The sequence below is a fragment of the Taudactylus pleione genome, unplaced genomic scaffold, assembly GCF_031769625.1.
Source record: "Taudactylus pleione unplaced genomic scaffold, aTauple2 ptg003408l, whole genome shotgun sequence".
In the NCBI taxonomy this organism is placed as follows: Eukaryota; Metazoa; Chordata; class Amphibia; order Anura; family Myobatrachidae; genus Taudactylus; species Taudactylus pleione.
In genome coordinates this window covers 1-19,779 of record NW_028287759.1, presented here as the reverse complement: position 1 = coordinate 19,779, position 19,779 = coordinate 1, and the positions used below count along the sequence as shown (strand labels likewise).

Here is a 19,779-nt window from a genome sequence, read left to right as displayed (position 1 = left end):
TCGAATGTGGGGCGAGCTTGCCGGTTGGCCTAGCGGCGATGGATCTTACGCCGAAACCGCTTCAGACCTTCGACGAGTGTTGGCTGCGAACAAGCACTTCCACGTGCTCTACTGCTGCGGCTACTACGACCTCGCTTGTCCGTTCAACGGAACGAAGTTCACGGTAAACCACATGGGCCTCGATCCCGAGTCGCTCTCGCACGTCTCATACGCCTACTATCCGGCAGGCCACATGATGTACATCGAGAAGAACTCGCGAAAGAAGCTTCACGACGACGTCATGAAGTTCGAAGCCGACGCAGTTGCTAGCAGATAGTTTCGGCTTGACTTCAAAGGCCCTCAGCGCTATGCGCTGGGGGTCTTTTCTATGTGCGTTCTTCCGGAAATCCTCCCCTGATCCGAGGGACGAGGATGGGGGGAGGTGCCGCGCGAAGCAAGGCGGAGGGGGCGGAGTGAATCATCCACTCGCGAGTTGTACAAAAGAAATATTGGAAACCCCCACCGTCTTACCCCTGCTGGGGTGCGCCACCTCCCCCCACCTATCGGTCAGGGGAGGATTTCCAGAATTTCCCTTCCGCCCCGCGGGAGATGCGACTAAGGGCAACCACAAACCTAGCGATTTGTTTGTATTCTCAGCACATCCCTCGGTAAATTGATTCAATGCTGAACGCCGCACTCTTAGCCCTACTTCTCTTGAACCAAGCGCCAACCCAGCAGCCAGGTTCAGGGCAGGGAAGACGACAGCGCCCGGCGCAGGCAGGAGATCAGCGCCCAACCCAGGCTCCCGCCGACGGTGCTAAGCCCAATGAAGATCAGCTCGTCATTCCAACCACCGTCACCAAACACAGCATCGATTTACCCAGCGGCCACCTGGACTACACCGCCACCGCCGGCCAGATTCCGATCCTCGGTCCGACCGGAGAGGTCGAGTGCCGCATGTTCTATGTCGCCTACACGAAGGACGGTGCCGACGTCCACAACCGGCCCGTAACCTTCGCCTTCAACGGCGGACCCGGCAGCGCCACCATGTGGCTCCACATGGGCGCCCTCGGCCCCAAGAGAGCCCCGATGAACGACGACGGCAGCCTTCCTAAGCCGCCCTATCTTCCGGTCGACAACATGGATAGTTGGGTCGATTTCACCGACGTCGTGGTGATCGATGCCCCCGCCACCGGATGGAGCCGGGTGATGAAGCCGGAGTTCAACTCTCGATTCTTCGGAGTGCGAGAAGACATCGCCGCCTTCACCCAGTTCGTCCAGAACTGGCTCAGCGATACCCACCGATGGAGTTCGCCCACCTTTGTCGCGGGCGAAAGCTATGGTGGCATCCGAGGCTCGGGCCTTAGCAACAGCTTGTTCAGAGCCGGGGTCGCGCTCAGCGGCTTCGTCAGCATCTCGGGGGTGAGCAACTACATGACCCTCAGCAACGAGCGCGGCAACGACGAGACCTACACTGGATATTTCCCTTCGATGGCGGCAACCGCTTGGTACCACCACAAGCTTCCTTCGAAGTACACAAGCGTCGAACAGGTTGTGGCTGAGGCCACCGATTGGACCGACAAGGTCTATGCGGGAGCCCTCTTGAGTGGCGACAGCTTGACGCCAAAGGAGAAGGGCGATATCGCCGAGAAGATGGCGATGTATCTCGGTCTCACGAAGAAGTTCTGCCTTGGCGCGAACCTCAGGATCACGACCCGGACCTTCTTCAAAGAATTGATGCGCGATGAAGGGCTATCCGTGGGCCGATACGATGGGAGGCTAACGACAAAGGAAGAACTTAACACCGGTCCGCAGCGAACGGAAGACCCGAGCTCGATCGCTACCACCGCTCCGTTCATCACGTCGGTTAACGACTATCTTCAACGAGATTTGAACGTTAAGACCACGATGCCCTACCGGCCATCGTCGCGAGCAGGCTGGAACTTCGGCGATGGATCGTTTGCCGAGACCGAAACCGATCTTCGCACCGTGATCTCCGCGAATCCGCACTTCCACGTGCTGTATTGCTGTGGCTATTACGATCTGGCTTGCCCAGTCAACGCGACGAAGTTCACCGTGAACCATATGGGTTTGGATGAGGAGTCTCTCAGGCAGATTTCGTACGCCTACTACCATGCAGGTCACATGATGTACATCGAGAAAGACTCTCGCAAGAAGCTTCACGACGATGTCGCGAAGTTCGAGGCGGCTGCGTTAGCAGGTAAGTAGGCGCAAACCACGTCCGAAAAGAGCACTAGCTGGACCAAATATCCAATATTCATAAAATATTGAATGATTTGTTGACAAAGCGCCTCTTTTGGCGAAACACGGTGGTAAATTGCCGCCATGTTCAACGCCCTCCTGGTGGGATTGGTGCTCGCAAACTCCGCGGTAGGCATCCAACAGAAACCCGCCGATACCCCTGATCCAAAGAAAACAGAAGAGTATCAGGTCATTCCCGATACCGTCACCAAGCACAGCATTACCTTGCCGAGCGGCAAGCTGGACTACACCGCGACAGCAGCCCAGATTCCCCTAAAGAGTGCAACGGGAGACGTCGAGTGCCGCATGTTCTACGTGGCCTACACGAAAGATGGAGCCGATGCCCATCAGCGCCCGGTGACGTTCGCCTTCAACGGCGGACCTGGCAGCGCAACGGTTTGGCTACACATGGGAGCGCTAGGCCCCAAGCGCGCTCCGATGAACGATGACGGCACCCTTCCACCGCCGCCTTTCGAAGCAGTCGACAACATGGAGAGCTGGCTCGACTTCACCGACGTAGTGGTCATCGATGCACCGGCCGCTGGCTTTAGTCGAATCACCAAGCCAGAATTCGATAGCAAATACTTCGGCGTTCAACAAGACATTGCCGCCTTCACAACGTTCATCCACGATTGGTTGGTCAAGCATCACCGTTGGAATTCGCCTCTTTTCGTCGCAGGCGAAAGCTATGGCGGCATCCGTGGATCGGGGCTCAGTAACAGCTTGTTCAGAAGCGGAATCGCCCTGAACGGGTTCATCAGTATCTCAGGCGTGAGCCACCTGATGATGCTGTTTGAACAGCGCGGTAACGACATGATCTACGGCGGCTTCTTGCCTTCGGAGGCGGCGGTCGCTTGGTATCACAGCAAGCTGGCTCCGAGATTCACCAGCGCCGAGCAAGTGGTTGCCGAAGCCACCGAATGGACAGACAAGGTTTACGTTCCGGCCCTGACTCGGGGAGATGCTCTTTCACCGAAAGAAAAGGAAGACATTGCTGAAAAGATGTCGATGTACTTGGGGCTTTCGAAGAAGTACTGCTTGGGCTCAAACCTCCGAGTTTCTTCCGGCGCGTTCTTCAAAGAATTGATGCGCGATGATGGCCTTGCGGTGGGTCGCTTCGATGGTCGGTTGACTTCGAAGGAAGAGCTCAATGTTGGCGATCAGTCTTCGGATGACCCAAGCAACAGCGCAACCGGAACTCCGTTCATAAGCTCGCTAAACGACTATCTCGACAAGGATCTGAAGATCAATACGACGATCCCTTACCGAACCTTTGCTCCTTTAACGAGCTGGGATTTCGGGCAAGGCTCGTACTCTGAAACTGCTTCGGATCTTCGCACTCTACTGGCCGCCAACATCCATTTCAGGGTGCTTTATTGCTGCGGTTATTTTGATCTAGCATGCCCGATAAACGGCACGAAGATGACGGTGGATCACATGGGTCTTGACCAGGAGTCGCGTTCGCACATCTCCTATGCTTACTACCCGGCAGGTCACATGATGTACACGGAGAAGACTTCACGCAAGAAGCTACACGACGACGTCGCTAAGTTCGAGGCCGACGCTATCGCGGGCGTTCGCCGAGGCTAACTGGCAGCTTAGGTCCGAGGAGGAATCCTCGGATCTAAGCGCTTCCGAATGGCATATTGCCCGGGTGCTGACTTGCCCGTTTGGTTGCCGCTTGATCCTGCTACCCAAGTTTGCCGTCAGAAAAGGCTTATGGTTTCCTCCGACCGTCTCGGGGTTTGAGCCTATGAGAAAGCCATTCGTGCACCAAATTCACCCTCACATCGAAGAGCGTAAGAAGCATGGACCTCCCGTCACCAAGGACGAGGTCCAAGGCTTTAACGGTCGGATCGCGCTGATGTTAACGAATGCGGTTGGGACAATGTGGTGCGCTTACGCCTTCTGCGTGCTCGCACTAGTCGTATTGCCTGATGCCATTCGGGGCGGAATGCTCACGCTCATTCAGTGGGTCAGTCAAACGTTTATCCAGCTGGTGATGCTGTCCGTGATTATGGTTGGCCAAAACATTCTTGGTAAGGCGTCCGACAAAAGAGCTGAGATGACTTACAAAGATGCCGACGCCACTTTCCACGAGGCCAAGCAAATTCAAGAACACTTGATGCAGCAAGACCAAGCGATCGCAGAGATTCTCGATCGTCTGGAGAAGAAGGAAGCGCAACTCGACCAACGTCTTAAAGGTACTGAAGGTCAATAGGGCAGAAAGCGGCCATTACCGTCGCCTATCGAGCGCGAGCCTTAAGGCAAGTCCGGCGAACACGCTGCCGAGCACGTACCGCTGCATCTTGATCCACTGCGGCTTCTCGCGAACGTAGCTGGCAACCTTCGAAGCGGCCAAGATCGTCATCGAATTCACCGCCATGCTGAACACCAGGTGGATGCAGCCAAGCTGAGCGCTTTGCGCGAACACACTTCCGCGTGCCGGGTCAACGAACTGCGGCAAGAGGGTTAGGTAGAGGGTGGCTGCTTTCGGGTTGAGCAGGTTCGTCACGATTCCCATCCCGAAAAGTTTGAGGTCCGTGTCTTGCCCGAGGTCGCGGATTTCGAGGGGTGAAACGCCCCCTGGTTTGACCAATTTCCAAGCCATCCAACACAGGTAGAGCGCGCCGCCAAAGCGCAGGATGTTGAAGGCGATCGGCTGGGCTTGAAGGACGGCGGTAATCCCATATGCAGTCAAGAGCATGTAGATGACAAAGCCGACGAGTATTCCTACAAGCGAAGCGAATCCGGCGCGTCGTCCTTGGCAAACCGACCTGGAGATGAGATAGGCACTATTTGGCCCCGGGATGGCCGCCATTGTGAAAGATATAAGGCCGAACGATAGCGCGGCGCTAAGCGGGATCATCTGGCAATAGAGTGGCAGCTATCGCGGCATTTGGCAATGTACAGATGTGCGTCTTGGAAGGATGTCAGAGCGCGGTTGGGCGCAGAAATTATGTTCCTAGCAGGGCAAAGCCGCAACAGTTTGTGCCCCCTCTGCCTTCGGATACTCAGGCATCTCCCCCAACCCATGTACGGTTGGGGAAGAAGTTAGCTTACGCGGCCGGCCAAACCACGAGCTTGACCTAGCCTCAGAGTACTGAGGTCGTCAGTTAAATTCCTTCCCCATTCGCGCATGGAATGGGGAAGGTGGCCGACTCCCGGAGGACGGATGGGGCACAGAAAAGTTACGATCCAAGCCGCAAGCCAGCCGCCTTCAATAGTGAAGGATCGCCTCCATCGCAGGGTCTCTCCCATCCCGATAAGACGCGAAATTCCAAGGGACCCTTATCTTCGGAGCGATCCACACCCGATGGTCCATCGCATGCGAATTCTGCCAATACAGGTTCGAAAGACTCACGGTGATCTGGCTGTGCGGGAGGGTGACGTAGCAATTTTCGCCCACGAAGTTTGGGGGTGAACCAGTGGGCTCGCCGACCATGATCGCTTCGGTAAACCGTTCGATCTGAGCGGCGAAAACGGTGGCGGCCGAGAACGTGTGGCGGCCAATGATCGCAAACAACTTGCCAGGCTGATTGATCTTCGGGCGGCACATCATCTGCAGTAGCGGCGTGTTTAGGAAGTTGTTCCCGCCGCCATTCCAACGAAGATCGATCACAAATTTATCGACATCGTGCGCGTCGATAAACTCGCCTAGGCGCTTCGCGAACTGCTGGACCGACTCGTCATCTTTGTCTCCGCAGCCGTTGTATTGAAAATAGATCACCTTCGTCGCAGCGTCGTAGTCGAACCAGTAGAGATCAGATCGCTTGCGAACGTACTTGGGCAGTGGCTTGGTGGGATCAATCGTGCGGATGAACTCCTTCACTACCGGTTCAGCAGCAAGGACAACGTCTTGCTTCTTGCCATCGCGATTGAGCAACGCTAGCGTCAACTTGTCTCGGTCGCCTGAGAGACCGAGCCCGTGCAGAAGCTGTGGATAACGATAGAAGCGCGGCACGGTCGAAAGTCCGCGGCGCTCGTTGTCTTCGGGAGAAATCGTCCGAACCGCTTTGTACACCTCATCAATGCCGTGGCCGTCGATCTTATCAATGCGAGCCCAAAGCAGATCTTTGTGAGCGGCATCGGTCGCGGTGACATAAGTACCATCGTCGAAACAGCCGATCAAGACGGGAATAGCTTGCTGATGATCGACGTCGACAAACGAAGGATCGGCGAGCGTATGTCCATCGCCTAAGTTGTGGGCGATCTTCATGACCTCGACGGTTAGCTGATCATCGTCTAGCTTTGGCACATCGGTTTCGATTTGGGAGAACTTCGCATCGAGGGCTTGCTTGGTGGTGAACTCAAAAGGGCGGTAATGCAAGCGCTCGATTTCGCGCCGATAGAGCTTGAGATCGTACGTCCAGGCATCATTTCGCGACCTCTTCGAGGTGTCCACTGTGCCCATCAGTTCTGCGAACCAAGGCTTGGTATCGAGTCCCTTCAGCCGAGAATCCTTTGCTAGGCGTTGGGAGTTCGGCAACCCGTGAGCCATTGCCTTTCGCAAGCTATCCTCAGCGCCAGGAATGTCATTTAGCAGCAGCTTCGCCCGTGCCATTTCGAGCAAAACATTATCTTCGGCCCAAGCACCGAGGTCGATGGCTTTTTGATAAGCCGGAAGTGCCTCTGCTGGGTGGCCGGTGTAGTGGAGACTCCATCCGAGGCCGAGCCAGGCGAACGGATAGTCCGGATTCTCCTTTGTCAGCTTCTGGAAGATGGGCAAAGCCTCCGCCATCTTTCCGTCGTTGCATAGGTCCTTCCCGAGTTGATAGAGATCCTTAGTCTCTGGCGGGCTCCCGCCCGCCGCGAGTACGTAGAGCAGGAGCCCCGCGATCATATTACGAATGCCTCCGCGTGCTTCGTGGTTTAGTCGCGCGATGCCGGCGAGAATGCGATCGTGTCTGCCTGGTCGGCGCAGTGGCTGCTCGAGGCGCTATCACGGCTCGGGCGCGTGGTGTCGCCGCTCGCGGAGCAGTTGGCGCGATTGCTGCTCGGGCAACGTTCGGCTCTTGAGCAACCGCAGCAGGAGTGGCCGAGGCCATTGCTGCACGGGCTGCTCTCGCTGCTCGCGGAGTCCGGGAAGCTCGTGCTGGGCGCGCATTTGCCGCTTGAGCTGGCATCGCTGCAGGTGCTGGCGCTGCACTAGCCACTTGGCCGGGTATTGCCGCAGGTGCCGGAGCGGCGCTAGCCACCTGGGCGGTTGAGACCGATACTGTCCCGAGAAGGATGAGACTGAGGGCGAGGTGCCCTACTTTGGCTTGGGTGTGTTGTATTTTCATGAGACTACATGTGTAGGCATCGCTGCCCCTGCGTTTTCGAATACTTGAAGGCTGCTACTCAAAGCTCTTCCGCACGCCTGCAACGCGGGCGCTTTGAGACTTGTCCTTTGCCTGCGATGCGGCTAGGTCTAGAAACCGAAATCCAGCGATCTTGTCGCCGCCCAGGCACAGACCGCGTCCCCGGACCAGGCTGAGGAAGTAGTTGCCCGAGGATCCGTTGCCGTAAGCGGTGATGGAATCGGCCATTGCCATCTTGATAAGTGGGGCAGGCGCGTTCGGAGTTCTAAAGATCGCGTTCGCCAGATATGCGAGAACCATAGGATGGCCCTGGTGCGCCTTAGAGACTTCCTCTGCAAAGGCCCGTGCTTCCGCAGGCTTTGCTAAGTCGAGGTTGAGCCCGTCAAATCCTTTCTCAACCCAATCGGCATTAGTAGCTGGATCGATGGCGAGGACCTTCTTGATCGATGAAGCAATGACCTTGGAATCGCTTGCCACAACTGCCTTGTAGAAGGCCACCTTGTAGGGCTCGGTGAGGGCTACGATTTTCATCGACGCCTCGTATTGCTTCTGCGCCCTGTCTATGTCCCACGTGCCTTCCACGATCGCCTTTAGCGGCGCATCGACTTCGGTTGGATGGCCTATCCAGGCGATTCTGCGATTACGGCCGATGATGAACGTGAGAGGAATGCCGGTGGAATACTTTCCCGAAGCCTCAAGCCAGTTCTTGATGAACGCGCCGGAGTTCATATCCCCACCGGCGGGGAAGCTGTCGGTTAGAAGGGTGTACTGAAGCGCATCTCCCATCTTGGTGACGGCAGTGGGACCATCCTGGTTGTTGCGTTCAAAGATGTCCACCCCGACTACCACCACCCTTTCGCCGTACAGCTTTTGAAGTTCGGAGAGATGGGGCATCGCGGCAAGACACGGCTTACACCAGCTTGCCCAGGAATCTATGACGTACACCTTGTTTGGGTCGAATATGTCAATCGGCCCGTTCTTCAGCCACTTTCCGACAGTTAAGGTTGGCGCAGAGCCTCCAACCGTGACCTTATACGGAAAACCATCGGCGTGTACCGGGCTGTTTAGGCTCAACAGAATGGGAATTAGAGAAGTAAGTGTTTTCATAGTTTGACTACATATGTAGGCAGCGAGGTCGTAGTTACGAAGGAGTAGGGGGTTGATTCTTGGTTAAGCTCCGCGGGCTCGCGGAGCGCGGCGAGCGGCCCTGGTTCGTCTGGGAGAGTGGTCTGAGTCGTTGTCGACTTCAGGAGTTTCATCGTGAAGTGGACGAACGGTGCCCTGGGGCGGCAGTACTCTGGCCGGAGCTTCAGCCGATGGAGCTGGCGTAGCTTCGACAGGTGTGTTACCTGAGCCCGCAGCTGGCGCTGGTGAAGCGTAGGCTACTTCAGAGGTCGATCCTTCTTGCCCATCAACCCTTGCTGGACTTGGTTGGGCGGTGGGTGTCGGCACTGGGGCTGCATTCAACGCTGTCTCGCTTGCGGCAGGTGCGGCATAGGCCGCGGGTGTTGACGCCTTTGCAGCGGTCGGAATGGTCTGTCTAGACGAGACAGCGGCGCGGGGATGAAGCCTTTGCGCGTGCGATGGCTTGGATTGAGCTATAGCTGATGTGGGCTTAAGAGGTGTATGCGACGACTTTGTTGCTTCGAGGGCGGGGGCGGCAAGGGCAGCCCGGCAACCGGTACGTCACCGCGCTCCGCTAATCGCCAACTTGGAAGAGCGACGATGGCTGCGCAGGCTAAGAACGTTGTCGCCAGCCGCGATGTGTGTGCTTGACGGCCTAACTCAGCGAGGCGCTCCGCTGCAGGCCGCGCTGAGGAAGAAATGCCTAGTGCGCCCAACGCTGCTGGTCGTGCAAAAGCTTGGATAAGCATGCGTCCATATTCCAGCCGATTAGCAGAAGTCGCTTTCATAGCAAGTGCATCTGCCGATCGCTCGGCGTCCAGTCTGTGTCTCGCCTCCGCCAGCCAAACCGGCGGCAACCACCAGAACAAGTCGCGAACGAGGCGCATGGATAAGGCGAAGGCCCAATCTTGTCGTTTGATATGGGCGATCTCGTGGGCAAGCGCCATGCGAAGGTCGGTCTGTGACCAAGATAATGCTTCGGGAGAGAGAAGCAGCTTAGGTTTGAGAATGCCGAACGTAGCGGGGCCGTGGACCTTCTCGGTCTCAACGAGAATTGGTGATTTTGATCGCATATGCACGCAGAGACCTTCGACTTCGGTTTCGATGTTCTGAGACGCGAGCCTGCGAGCAGAGCGGATAGAAGATGCGAAGCTGATCGCCTGAACCATAGTTCTGCCAGCCAAAGCGATCGCCACGCCAAACCAAATAGCAAGGAGTATCGTGGGCCATACAGACACAGCTGGGACTTGGCTGCTCACTCCAGCAGCAACGGCGGCCTCGACGTTTTGGTGTTGCGGGTGCGCTGGGAGAACGGCCAAAGAAATGTTGATCGGGCTAACTATCCCGATTACGAGTCGAAGACTCTCAAGCCGCCACGCCCAGCATCGAATTGAAGCGCTGACTCTAAATATACGTAGCGCTACATATAAGACGAGGAGCCAAGCGCTGCCTTCAAGCGCGGCGAGCAACAAGCGAGCGGCAGTCTCGTTCATTTCTGCTTGCCTCCCCTCATCAATTCGATCGAGTAATGACTTAAGCTGCTTAAGGTCTTCCTCTTCCAGTTGAGCCTCGCCACTGAGATAGGCAAGGAGCGGGGAAGATGGCTTGCCGAGGATACGTCGCAAGGAGTCTTTAAGTGCTCCGCGCTGGACGTCCTCGCGAGAATAGACCGAAGAGTATCGCCAGGTGCCATCGATCTGCTCCCGGGAGATAAGGCCCTTGGCTCGCAGGCGCTCCAGAACGGTTTGTATAGTCGTTCGAGCTAACCCGCCGTCGGCAAACGTCTTGGCGGTATCGGCCGCAGAGCACAGTGGATGATCCGCCACGAAGGCCAGGATCTTCAGCTCTTCATCGCCAACGCTGGTCCGCTTTGCCATGACTACAAGTGTAGTATACGAGGTCACCGCTCCGAAACGTTACAGACTTTTTTGATCGAATCACGAAATGGCAGGCGCTAGGCGTAGAAGAGGCTTGGAGCGGGTGACGAGATTCGAACTCGCAACCTTGACCTTGGGAAGGTCCTGCCCTACCGTTGGGCCACACCCGCGGGAATCTTTTTGGAGCGGGTGGCGGGAATCGAACCCGCATGGCCAGCTTGGAAGGCTGGAACTTTACCACTAAGCTACACCCGCTGATGTATCCTTACAGCTTAAGAATACCACCGCACAACTCGTCAGCATGAGTCTCAACGAAGAGCAGATCAATCGAATAGCCAAGGCACTCGCCGATCCTAAGCGAATGGAGATCGTCTCCATGATCGCGAGGGAAGGTGAAATGTGCTGTGGGGAAATAGTTCGCAAGCTGGGTGTCGCTCAACCCACCGCATCCCACCACCTCAAGGAACTTGTCCTGGCGGAACTTCTCGTACTTAGAGAGGATAAACAGTACAACTACTTCTCCATCGAAGAAGAGACGTTTCGAACCTATTTAGCGGAACTCAGCGCAAGAATTCTAACTCGCGTGCATCGCTGACCTGGCAACCTTGCGAGTAGTGCAAGGTAAACGAATGGTTTCTCGGCTCGAACCGTCATACTTTCACACTATCTTCTAGCCTCAATAACCGAAAATGATTGCCGTCAAACTCGCCGCCGTATTGCTAGCCTCGTTCAACCAGCAGTTGGACATGACTTTGAACGTCAAGGCTGGAGAGAACTTGCATGGGGACGCCATGTTGCGCGCCAGCGTGACCACCGATGATATGGTCACTCAGGTCGAATTCTATGTTGCCGGCGAACTTCGCGACACGAAGAGCAGCACCCCCTACGAATTCAAACTCGATACGATCAACGAGGACGACGGCGAGCTCAGCTTAAAATTCGCTGCCTACACGTCGAAGGGCAAGAAGCAGGAGCGAACGGTTCGCGTGGTTATCGACAACCAGCTTGCCAAGGGACCCGAGTATCACACGAATATCGCTACTCAGAACTATCAGGATGGTAAGTACGACGAGGCGATCACTGAAGGCCGAATCGCGCTGCGTTCGAAGGCAGGTTTCAACCCGGCTCGAGTAGTTCTCGCGAGAGCCTATGCTCAAAAGGGGATTCTCGACAAAGCGCAAAAGTACGCCGAAGACGCCCTAGCGAGCGAGCCTAACAACACGGGAATAAACGCACTTGCAGCAGACCTGCGGCTTCGACGAGCCTTCGCAACGCTGGATCGTTCCGGCGGAGACGATGCTCTCGCCCAGATGTCCGATTCATTGAAGTCAGCGATCCAAGCGAACCGGACTGAAAAGGATAAAGCTATCGATGCCTATGCCGACGTGACTCTCGCCAACGCCGCGCAGTTTGCAGATATGGCTTTCGCCTCAAGCCGCTACAGCACCGTTTATACGAAGCTGCTGCCGATCTATTCTCACAATTCAAATAACCCGGTGATCATCGACCGAATCGCTTTTGCCGCAATGCGCGCCGGCAAGTACGATGAAGCTTCGAAGTTCCTTGACGATGCTGGCCGAATCGGCGCCCTAAGCGCTTACGGAGCCGCGCTGCGGGCAGTTTGCTACGCCCACGACGGCAATTTGCCCTTGGCAAAGCAGTTTTACTTCCAGGCAAACCGCCTTGACCCCAACGAGTTGGGAGTGCGGTTAGCCGCCGCCAACGTCGCGATGCGGGCTGGTCGCACTGATACGCTATCTCAGATGATTTCCCAACTTTCGGATCAGTCCTTCAGGCCGGAAGTGCTGACTTATCAGAGCATGTTGGCTAACCAGACTCACGATTTTGGAGCGTCTCGGCGGTACTTCCAGGGCGCTGTACAGGCTAACCCGCTTTGCATCGACGCTTATTTGGAGCAAGGCTCGTTGACCTTGGAAATCGTCGAAGGCAACCAGTTTGACAACGATGCCAAGAGGCGCCAGCTTGAGGCCGCCGAGATTTGGTTCGAGGCAGCTAACTTAGCGCGTCCGGAATCTGCCGAGGCGTTGCTTGGCATGGCAATCTGCAATGCAATGCTTGGAAAGCTTGACGAAGCTGATCGATACAGCAAAGCGGCTATGGCGGCAGCGTCGAACTACGCGGCGGCCTACTTCGCCTCCGGCGCGATCAAGCGATTTATCTCCGAATCTTCTCGAAACGCCTCTTATCAGATGCGCAAAGAGTCAAACGAAATGATGCGCGAGGCGCAGAGCGCCAACGATGCCTCTAAAGCTGCGGAGGCACAAAGCCTTGGGCAGAAGGCGGTTCAGGCTATGCAGACTTCGCAGACCTATGCGATGGACTCGACCACCTGTATCAAGAAGGCAAACGAATATGACCGGGATATTCAAATCACAAGCATCCCGACGATTAAAGACGCTTTGCTTTACTATCGCTACCGAGGCCGCCCGGCCCTGCTGTCGCCCCCTCCACCAGTTAAGGCTGGGTAGAATCTAAAATCTTAAAGTCGGGGCGTGGCGCAGTTTGGTAGCGCGCTTCCATGGGGTGGAAGAGGTCGCACGTTCGAATCGTGTCGCCCCGACCAGAATTCCTTCCAACCTCCGCGTCCATTAAATTGCGTCCACGTCCAATGGCCGTGAGAGCGGGATAGCAATGCAAAATTTGCTTCCCTGGCCGAGCTCACTCTCTACCCAGATTTTTCCGCCATGAGATTCCACTACAAGCTTGCAAAACGTTAGCCCGAGCCCGGTACTCCGGGCGCCGGCGTGTTGGCGTGCTTCAAGTTGTCCAAACTTCTCAAAGATACGATCGAACGCTTCTGCTGGAATTCCTGGACCGGTGTCTGAAATCGAGAACAGCATGGCGCCGTCGTCCGAGCGAATCCCCAAGGTAACCGTGCCACCGCCCGGCGTGAACTTGATCCCGTTGCCGAGTAGGTTTACGATCGTCCGCAGTAATTTGCTCTTGTCGCCTTGCAGGAATGGCAGCCCAGGGCTGATATCGGTCAATAGTTCAACCCCCTTGCCTTCGGCTAAAGCTGAGACTTGCTCGACCGCCGAGACCGCTAGATCGACAACATCTAAGCTGGAGTAGTCAAGCTCCATCCCGACCGATTGAGATCTTTCGACGTCGAGGACGTCGTTAATCATTCCAAGCAGCGTCTCCCCACCGGTGACTGCGATTTCCATAAGATCGTGCTGCTCATCAGTCAGGTCGCCTACCTGTTCCAGCGACTGCATCCCAGAGATCACGGAGGTCAAGGGCGTTCGCAGATCGTGAATGATCATGTTCGTGAGGTCGTCGCGCAATCTTTCAAGGTCCTTGAGCCGAGTGAAGTTCTGTTCGAGTTGAGCAAAAAGGTCGATCTCCCGGTCATGCGCAAATTTCTTTTCAAGTGAGGCGCCAATGCGTGCCCGAAGCAACACCGGATTAAAAGGTTTTGGAAGATAGTCCTCTGCTCCCAACTCGATGCATTTAGCGACGGATTCGAATTCGCTGAGGGCGGAAATCATGATGACCGGCAGGTGCTGCAGTCGCTCATCGCCTTTGATTCGACGCAGCACTTCGTACCCATCTAGCTCGGGCATCATTACGTCGAGCAGCACAAGATCGCACCCCTCTCCCTCCAAGACCTCCAGCGCTTGAAGCCCGTTTTCGGCTGTGACAACAATGTAGCCTTGGTGCTCAAGTTGCCGCTTTAACACTTCCCGATTGTCCAGGTTATCGTCGACCACGAGCAGGAATCTTTGCTTAGAAACGCTTGGCGCTGAAATCGCTGACGCGGATTCATGAACACCACCTTCCATCTCTCCTAAAGGGACCGCAACCGGGGGAACGATGGAATAAAGGTTGTCGCTGATCAACGACAGCAACTGTCCGCCTGCTGCTCGCACCTTCTTTAGGTCGGGGAGATAGGCGTCTTGCCCCTCTTCCTGCGCCTGCTCCAGCAGTAGTTCGGTGTATCCGATGATCTGATTCAACGGCGTCCGCAGGTCATGCAGCAGCCCGGATGGCAATGGGTAGCCTACCGGTTCGCCTGTGGGCTTAATCAAAGTGTGGGCTCCGCGGGGACCTGCCTTAACAAAGCATCTATTTTGCCAAGTAGTCGTGGCAGATCAACTGGCTTGGTATCGTAGTCATCGCATCCAGCTTCAAGGGCCTTGTCCCTATCGCTAGACATTGCGTGAGCGGTCAGTGCTATGACCGGAATGTGCTCGGTTGATGCGTTCGCTTTCATCCTTCGCGTCGCTTCCCAGCCATCCAGAATCGGCAGACTCATATCCATGAGAACGAGATCGGGCTGCTCGCTTTGAGCCATGTCGACGCCGTGCTGGCCATCAACTGCCAATACAACATCAAAACCTTTGCGCTCCAGTCTCCGTGACAGCATGTCGCGGTTCATCTCATTGTCTTCAACTAATAGGATCTTAGGCATCGCTTACCTTGCGTGTGGCACACGCGGCGACCAGTTCTCGAACCTGGTCCAGTAGCATTTCGCGCGAGTGACTCGACTTGTCGAGAATGGTCTCGACCGAGCCGCTTAATCGGCGGCGGTCTTCCGAGCTTAAGTCCTGCGCCGTAACCACAACAATTGGGATATCGCGCCACTCTTGGTGCAGCCGTACGTGATCAGCAAACTCAAAGCCGTCCATCTGCGGCATCATGAGGTCCAGCACGATGAGCCTCGGCCGAGAGCTATCCATGCACTTCAACGCCTCTTTGCCGTTGTCAGCTTCGGTAACGCGCCATCCTTCCCGCTCCAAAATTGCGCGGGTGAGGGCGCGAGTTTCTCGATCGTCATCCACCAGCAATACAGGGCACGGAGGGTTCGGGCAAGCGTATTTCTTCAGAATTTTGGCGAGGCTTTGACGATTTACCGGCTTCGTCTCATATTCGGCGGCGCCAAGAGTAAAGCCCCTTTCCGGATCATCGACCATGGTGAGCATGATCACCGGGATCTCGCATAAGCTCGGGTCGGCTTTAAGCGCCGAAAGCACGGACCAGCCGTCCATCCCCGGCATCATTACATCGAGCGTAATGGCTGCCGGTTGAAGCAGACGAGCCATCGCGATGCCAGCTTCACCATTGGGTGCAGTACGCACGCAGAAACCTTCTTTCGAAAGAAAGCGGTCGATTAAGTCCCGTTGTACGGGGTCATCGTCGATGACCAGGACGCAAGCCTCTGGCACTTTGCCGCTGGATTCTATTGCCAAATCGGCAATTGAAGTGGTGATTGCCGCCGTGCGCGGGCCATCAGCAACTCCTTCTGGCTTCAAGTCGACGACCCTTGCCGGCAGTTTGATTGTGAAAATACTTCCTTCGCCCGGGATGCTGTGCACGGTGACATCGCCGCCCATCATCTGACAGAACCTGCGCGTTAGGGCAAGGCCCAAACCGGTGCCTCCGAACTTGCGGGTCGTGGATGCGTCGGCTTGTGTGAAATCCTGGAAGAGCTTGACGATTTGGTCGGAACTCAGCCCAATGCCTGTATCCGTTACTCGGAAGACGATCCATTCCTTGCCGTCCATAGCCTCGCGGCCCGCCTCGATGGTTATGTTGCCTTCGTGGGTGAACTTCGCGGCGTTGGAAAGCAGGTTGAAGAGCCCCTGTCTGACCTTTGTTTGGTCTGCGTACATCGAACCCAAATTCGGAGCTTTTTCGATGTGAAGCTTGTTGTGATTCTTTTCAACCAGCGGTTGGATGGTTGAGGACACGTCATCCAAAATTCCCGCGATCTCGAAGTTCTCCAGATAGAGCTCCATCTTGCCAGCTTCAATCTTGGAGAGGTCGAGAATGTCGTTGATAAGCGTAAGTAGGTGCTTGCCTGCTGCGTTGATTTTCTCAAGGTCTCCGCCAAAGACATCAAGCTGCTTCTCGACCGCCTCCTCATGAAGCATTTCTGAGTAGCCAAGAATCGCGTTGAGTGGCGTCCTCAACTCGTGGCTCATGTTTGCTAAGAAGAGACTTTTTGTCTTATTGGCAGTCTCCGCTGCTTCTTTCGCCTTGGCCACTTCCTCTTCGGCGCGGCGACGTTCGGTGACGTCCTCCATCGCTAGGACCAAAAGCTCGCCATGATGGCCTGCTTGAAGCTTTCTCGCGTTGAGCAGCATTACTCGACGGCCTAAAGAGGGGAAGTCGTGTGTAAGTTCAAAGTCGTTGAACACGGAACTCTTCGGAACGATGTCTTCCAGCAGCGTTCTGAGGTCAGGGATGTCCCACTGCCCGTTTCCAAGTTCGTAAATCAAACGGTTCTCCGTCTCTTCGAGGGTCACCTTGAACGTTTGATAGAAGGCTCTATTGCCCGAGCGAACTCGAAGCGTGGTATCGAGAATGAGCAGCGGTTCGCGAACCGTATCGACGATGTTCTGAGCGTAGGTCTCAATCGCTTTCAGGTCGGCTTCGGAGCGTCGACGTTCAGTCACGTCCTCCATAGCTAAGACCAAAAGTTCTTCGTGACTACCTGCTCGCAGCTTTCTCGCGTTGAGGAGCATCACGCGACGGCCGATGATCGGGAACGTGTGCTCGAGTTCGAAGTCGTTGAAAACCGAGCTCTTTGGAACAACGTCTTCGAGGAGGGTTCGAAGGTCGGGGATATCCCACTGACCGTTGCCTAGTTCGTAGATAAGCCGGTTTTCGGTCTCCTCGGATGTGACTTTGAACGTTTGATAGAACGCCCGGTTGGCGCTACGCACCCTTAGGGTGGTGTCTAACATCAAGAGTGGCTCTCGCACCGTATCGACGATGTCCTGAGCGTAAGTCTCGATGTCTTCGACGATGGGTTTTAGTTTCGTTTCAAGCTACTTACAGAAAGGCTGTTGTTCGGCAACGGTAAAACCGCGCCTAACGTAGTTGACGCCCAACTGGGGCCGTTGGTCATTAAGCCCCGTTATTAGTTCCGCGGTGCTAAAAACGAGCAGCGGCCGCTCACCTAACTCACTGCAAGCGTGGCTGGATCCATCTGCCCAAATCGCTTGAGCAGTTGGCCGTAAACCACCATTCCCCGCTGGTAGTTGGCCAGACGGGTGAACTCGTTCGGGCTATGCATCCGCTCGTCTTCTAGCGAGAAGCCGACGTCGACGGTGTAGGCGTTGAGCTCCTGCAAGAACATGTCCATGATCGGCAAGGTGCCGCCCACTCGTACGTAGTACGGCTTGCAGCCGTAGTTCTCGGTTAAAACATCGGCGACGGCTCGAACGCCTGCGTTATCCGCCTTCACCAAATAGGCGCGAGCCTTGCCAGTAGGGGCGTGTAAGGGTGACTCTTGCTCCCGCCGGTGAGTGGCGCTTGATGTGCGCCTCGATCTTATCGAGAGTCGTGTCTGGGTCTTGATCGGCAACTAGTCGGCAGGTGATCTTGGCGTGAGCCTTGGCGGGAATGACCGTCTTCACTCCGTCGCCTTCGTATCCGCCCCAAACTCCGTTCAACTCCAGCGTTGGCCGAGCCCATGTGCGTTCGTAGGTGGTGTATCCCGGCTCGCCCACAAGAGCGTCGACCCCGACTCCTTTCTGATACGTAGCGGCGTCGAATGGCACCTCGGCGAAGGCTTTGCGCTCTTCGTCGGTAAGGGGGACTACTTGATCGTAGAAGCCATCGACGAGAATATTGCCGTCGCCATCTCTCAGCGTCGATAAAAGCTGCACCATCGTGTGGAGCGCGTTGGGGATGGCACCGCCGTAAAGACCGGAGTGGGTGTCCATGCTAGCGGTCTCGATGTCTATTTGGAGTCCGCACAGACCCTTGAAGCCCATCCACATCGCCGGCTTATCCATAGACCATTGCGCTCCGTCCGGCGTAAGCACGAAGTCGCAGGCCAGCTTTTCTCGATTGGCGTGAACGAAGGGCTGAAGGTCGCGGCTGCCGATCTCTTCTTGGCCTTCAAAGAGGAACTTGACGTTGACGGGAAGGTTGCCTTCGGCTTGAAGGATCGATTCAAAGGCAGCTAGGGTCAGAATGAGGTTGCCCTTCATATCTGCCGCCCCGCGAGCATAGATGCATCCGGCTTTGATGACCGGCTCGAAAGGAGGGCTATCCCAAAGCTCGAGCGGATCGGCTGGTTGGACGTCGAAGTGGCCGTAAATCAGAATCGTTGGCTTGCCTGGTGCGTGGAGGTAGTCACCCCGTGACGCAGGCGTGGACTCCCGTCGGCGATATCTCGACGTTCTCGATTCCCGCCTTTCGCATCCGGTTGGCCACCCATTCGGCGCACCGCTTGACATCAGGGATGTTGGCTTCGGATGTCGAGATCGACGGAATCCGAAGGAGCTCGACGAACTCGTCGATGTATTGCTGCTTGCGCTCTTCGAGCACGTTTTCCCAGGTCAGGTTTGCCATAGCCACGCGTCATTTTGCCACGTTGAACAGGTAGAACGGGTGGCGTGCGGCGCTCTCATTTCGCAGTTCTTTTCTTGCTCATGGCGCGTGTCGCAATGGCGCAGGATTTCCGACCGCCTGCGGTGCCGCTGGTCACAAGCGACCCTTATCTCAGCATCTGGTCTGAGGCAGACCGTTTGACCGATGACGTAACGCGGCACTGGACTCACCGCGAGCACCCCGCTTGTGAGCATGGTTCGAATCGATGGAAAGCCTTATCGGTTGATGGGCAGCGAGCCAAAGAACGTGCCCGCAATGAATCAAGTTGGGCTGGAAGTGACGCCAACGCAGTCGAAGTACAGCTTTGCCGAGAAAGGTGTGCACGTCGACCTCGCCTTCATGACGCCTCTCTTGCCCGACGACTTGGATGTCTTAAGCAGGCCGATCACCTACATCACGTGGCGAGTCCAAGCGGCCGATCACAAGCCGCACAAAGTAGAGACTTACTTCGGCGCCGGGCCAGAACTCGTAGTTAATGTAGGCACAGAAGAAACTGCTGCGTCGCTTTACAAGGCGGGCAGTCTCACTGTAGTCACTAACGTCGCCTCGCATCCAACAATGCTCCGCCCGATGGGCGACGACACGAGAATTAATTGGGGCACGCTTCATGTCGCAGCGAGAAGCAATCAGGCTAAGTTTCACATCCTCGCCGCGCAAGTTCTAGAGAGTGAATTCATTGACACCGGCACCCTCGACGAAGAAGTCTGGGTTAAGGGCAGCAGGAAGCCAGAATGGCGTTCGATCACGGCGTTGGCCTTCGACTCAATAACTGCTGGTAGCAAGCCGGTCGAGCGTGGAGCAATGGTTGCGTACGACGAGATTTACTCGATCGACTACTACGGCCAGAAGCTGCGACCCTACTG

At 56.0% G+C, this 19,779-nt stretch overlaps 1 protein-coding gene and 3 non-coding genes across 4 annotated transcripts; 1 reads left to right on the top strand and 3 right to left on the bottom strand.

Moving 5' to 3' along the window:
- Positions 1–10,644: 10,644 nt before the first annotated feature.
- Positions 10,645–10,716, bottom strand: TRNAG-CCC (transfer RNA glycine (anticodon CCC)). Its single transcript has one exon. It is a non-coding gene; the product is annotated as a tRNA-Gly (tRNA).
- Positions 10,717–10,730: 14 nt separating this feature from the next.
- TRNAG-UCC (transfer RNA glycine (anticodon UCC)) lies at positions 10,731–10,801 on the bottom strand. The gene has a single exon. It is a non-coding gene; the product is annotated as a tRNA-Gly (tRNA).
- A 2,252-nt stretch (positions 10,802–13,053) lies between these two features.
- On the top strand, positions 13,054–13,127 carry TRNAP-GGG (transfer RNA proline (anticodon GGG)). Its single transcript has one exon. It is a non-coding gene; the product is annotated as a tRNA-Pro (tRNA).
- A 4,621-nt stretch (positions 13,128–17,748) lies between these two features.
- Positions 17,749–18,513, bottom strand: LOC148430715 (cytosolic non-specific dipeptidase-like). The gene has a single exon (XM_088466522.1). The coding sequence runs from the start codon at positions 18,511–18,513 to the stop codon at positions 17,749–17,751; it is 765 nt and encodes a 254-aa protein (XP_088322648.1).
- Between the last annotated feature and the right edge of the window lie 1,266 nt (positions 18,514–19,779).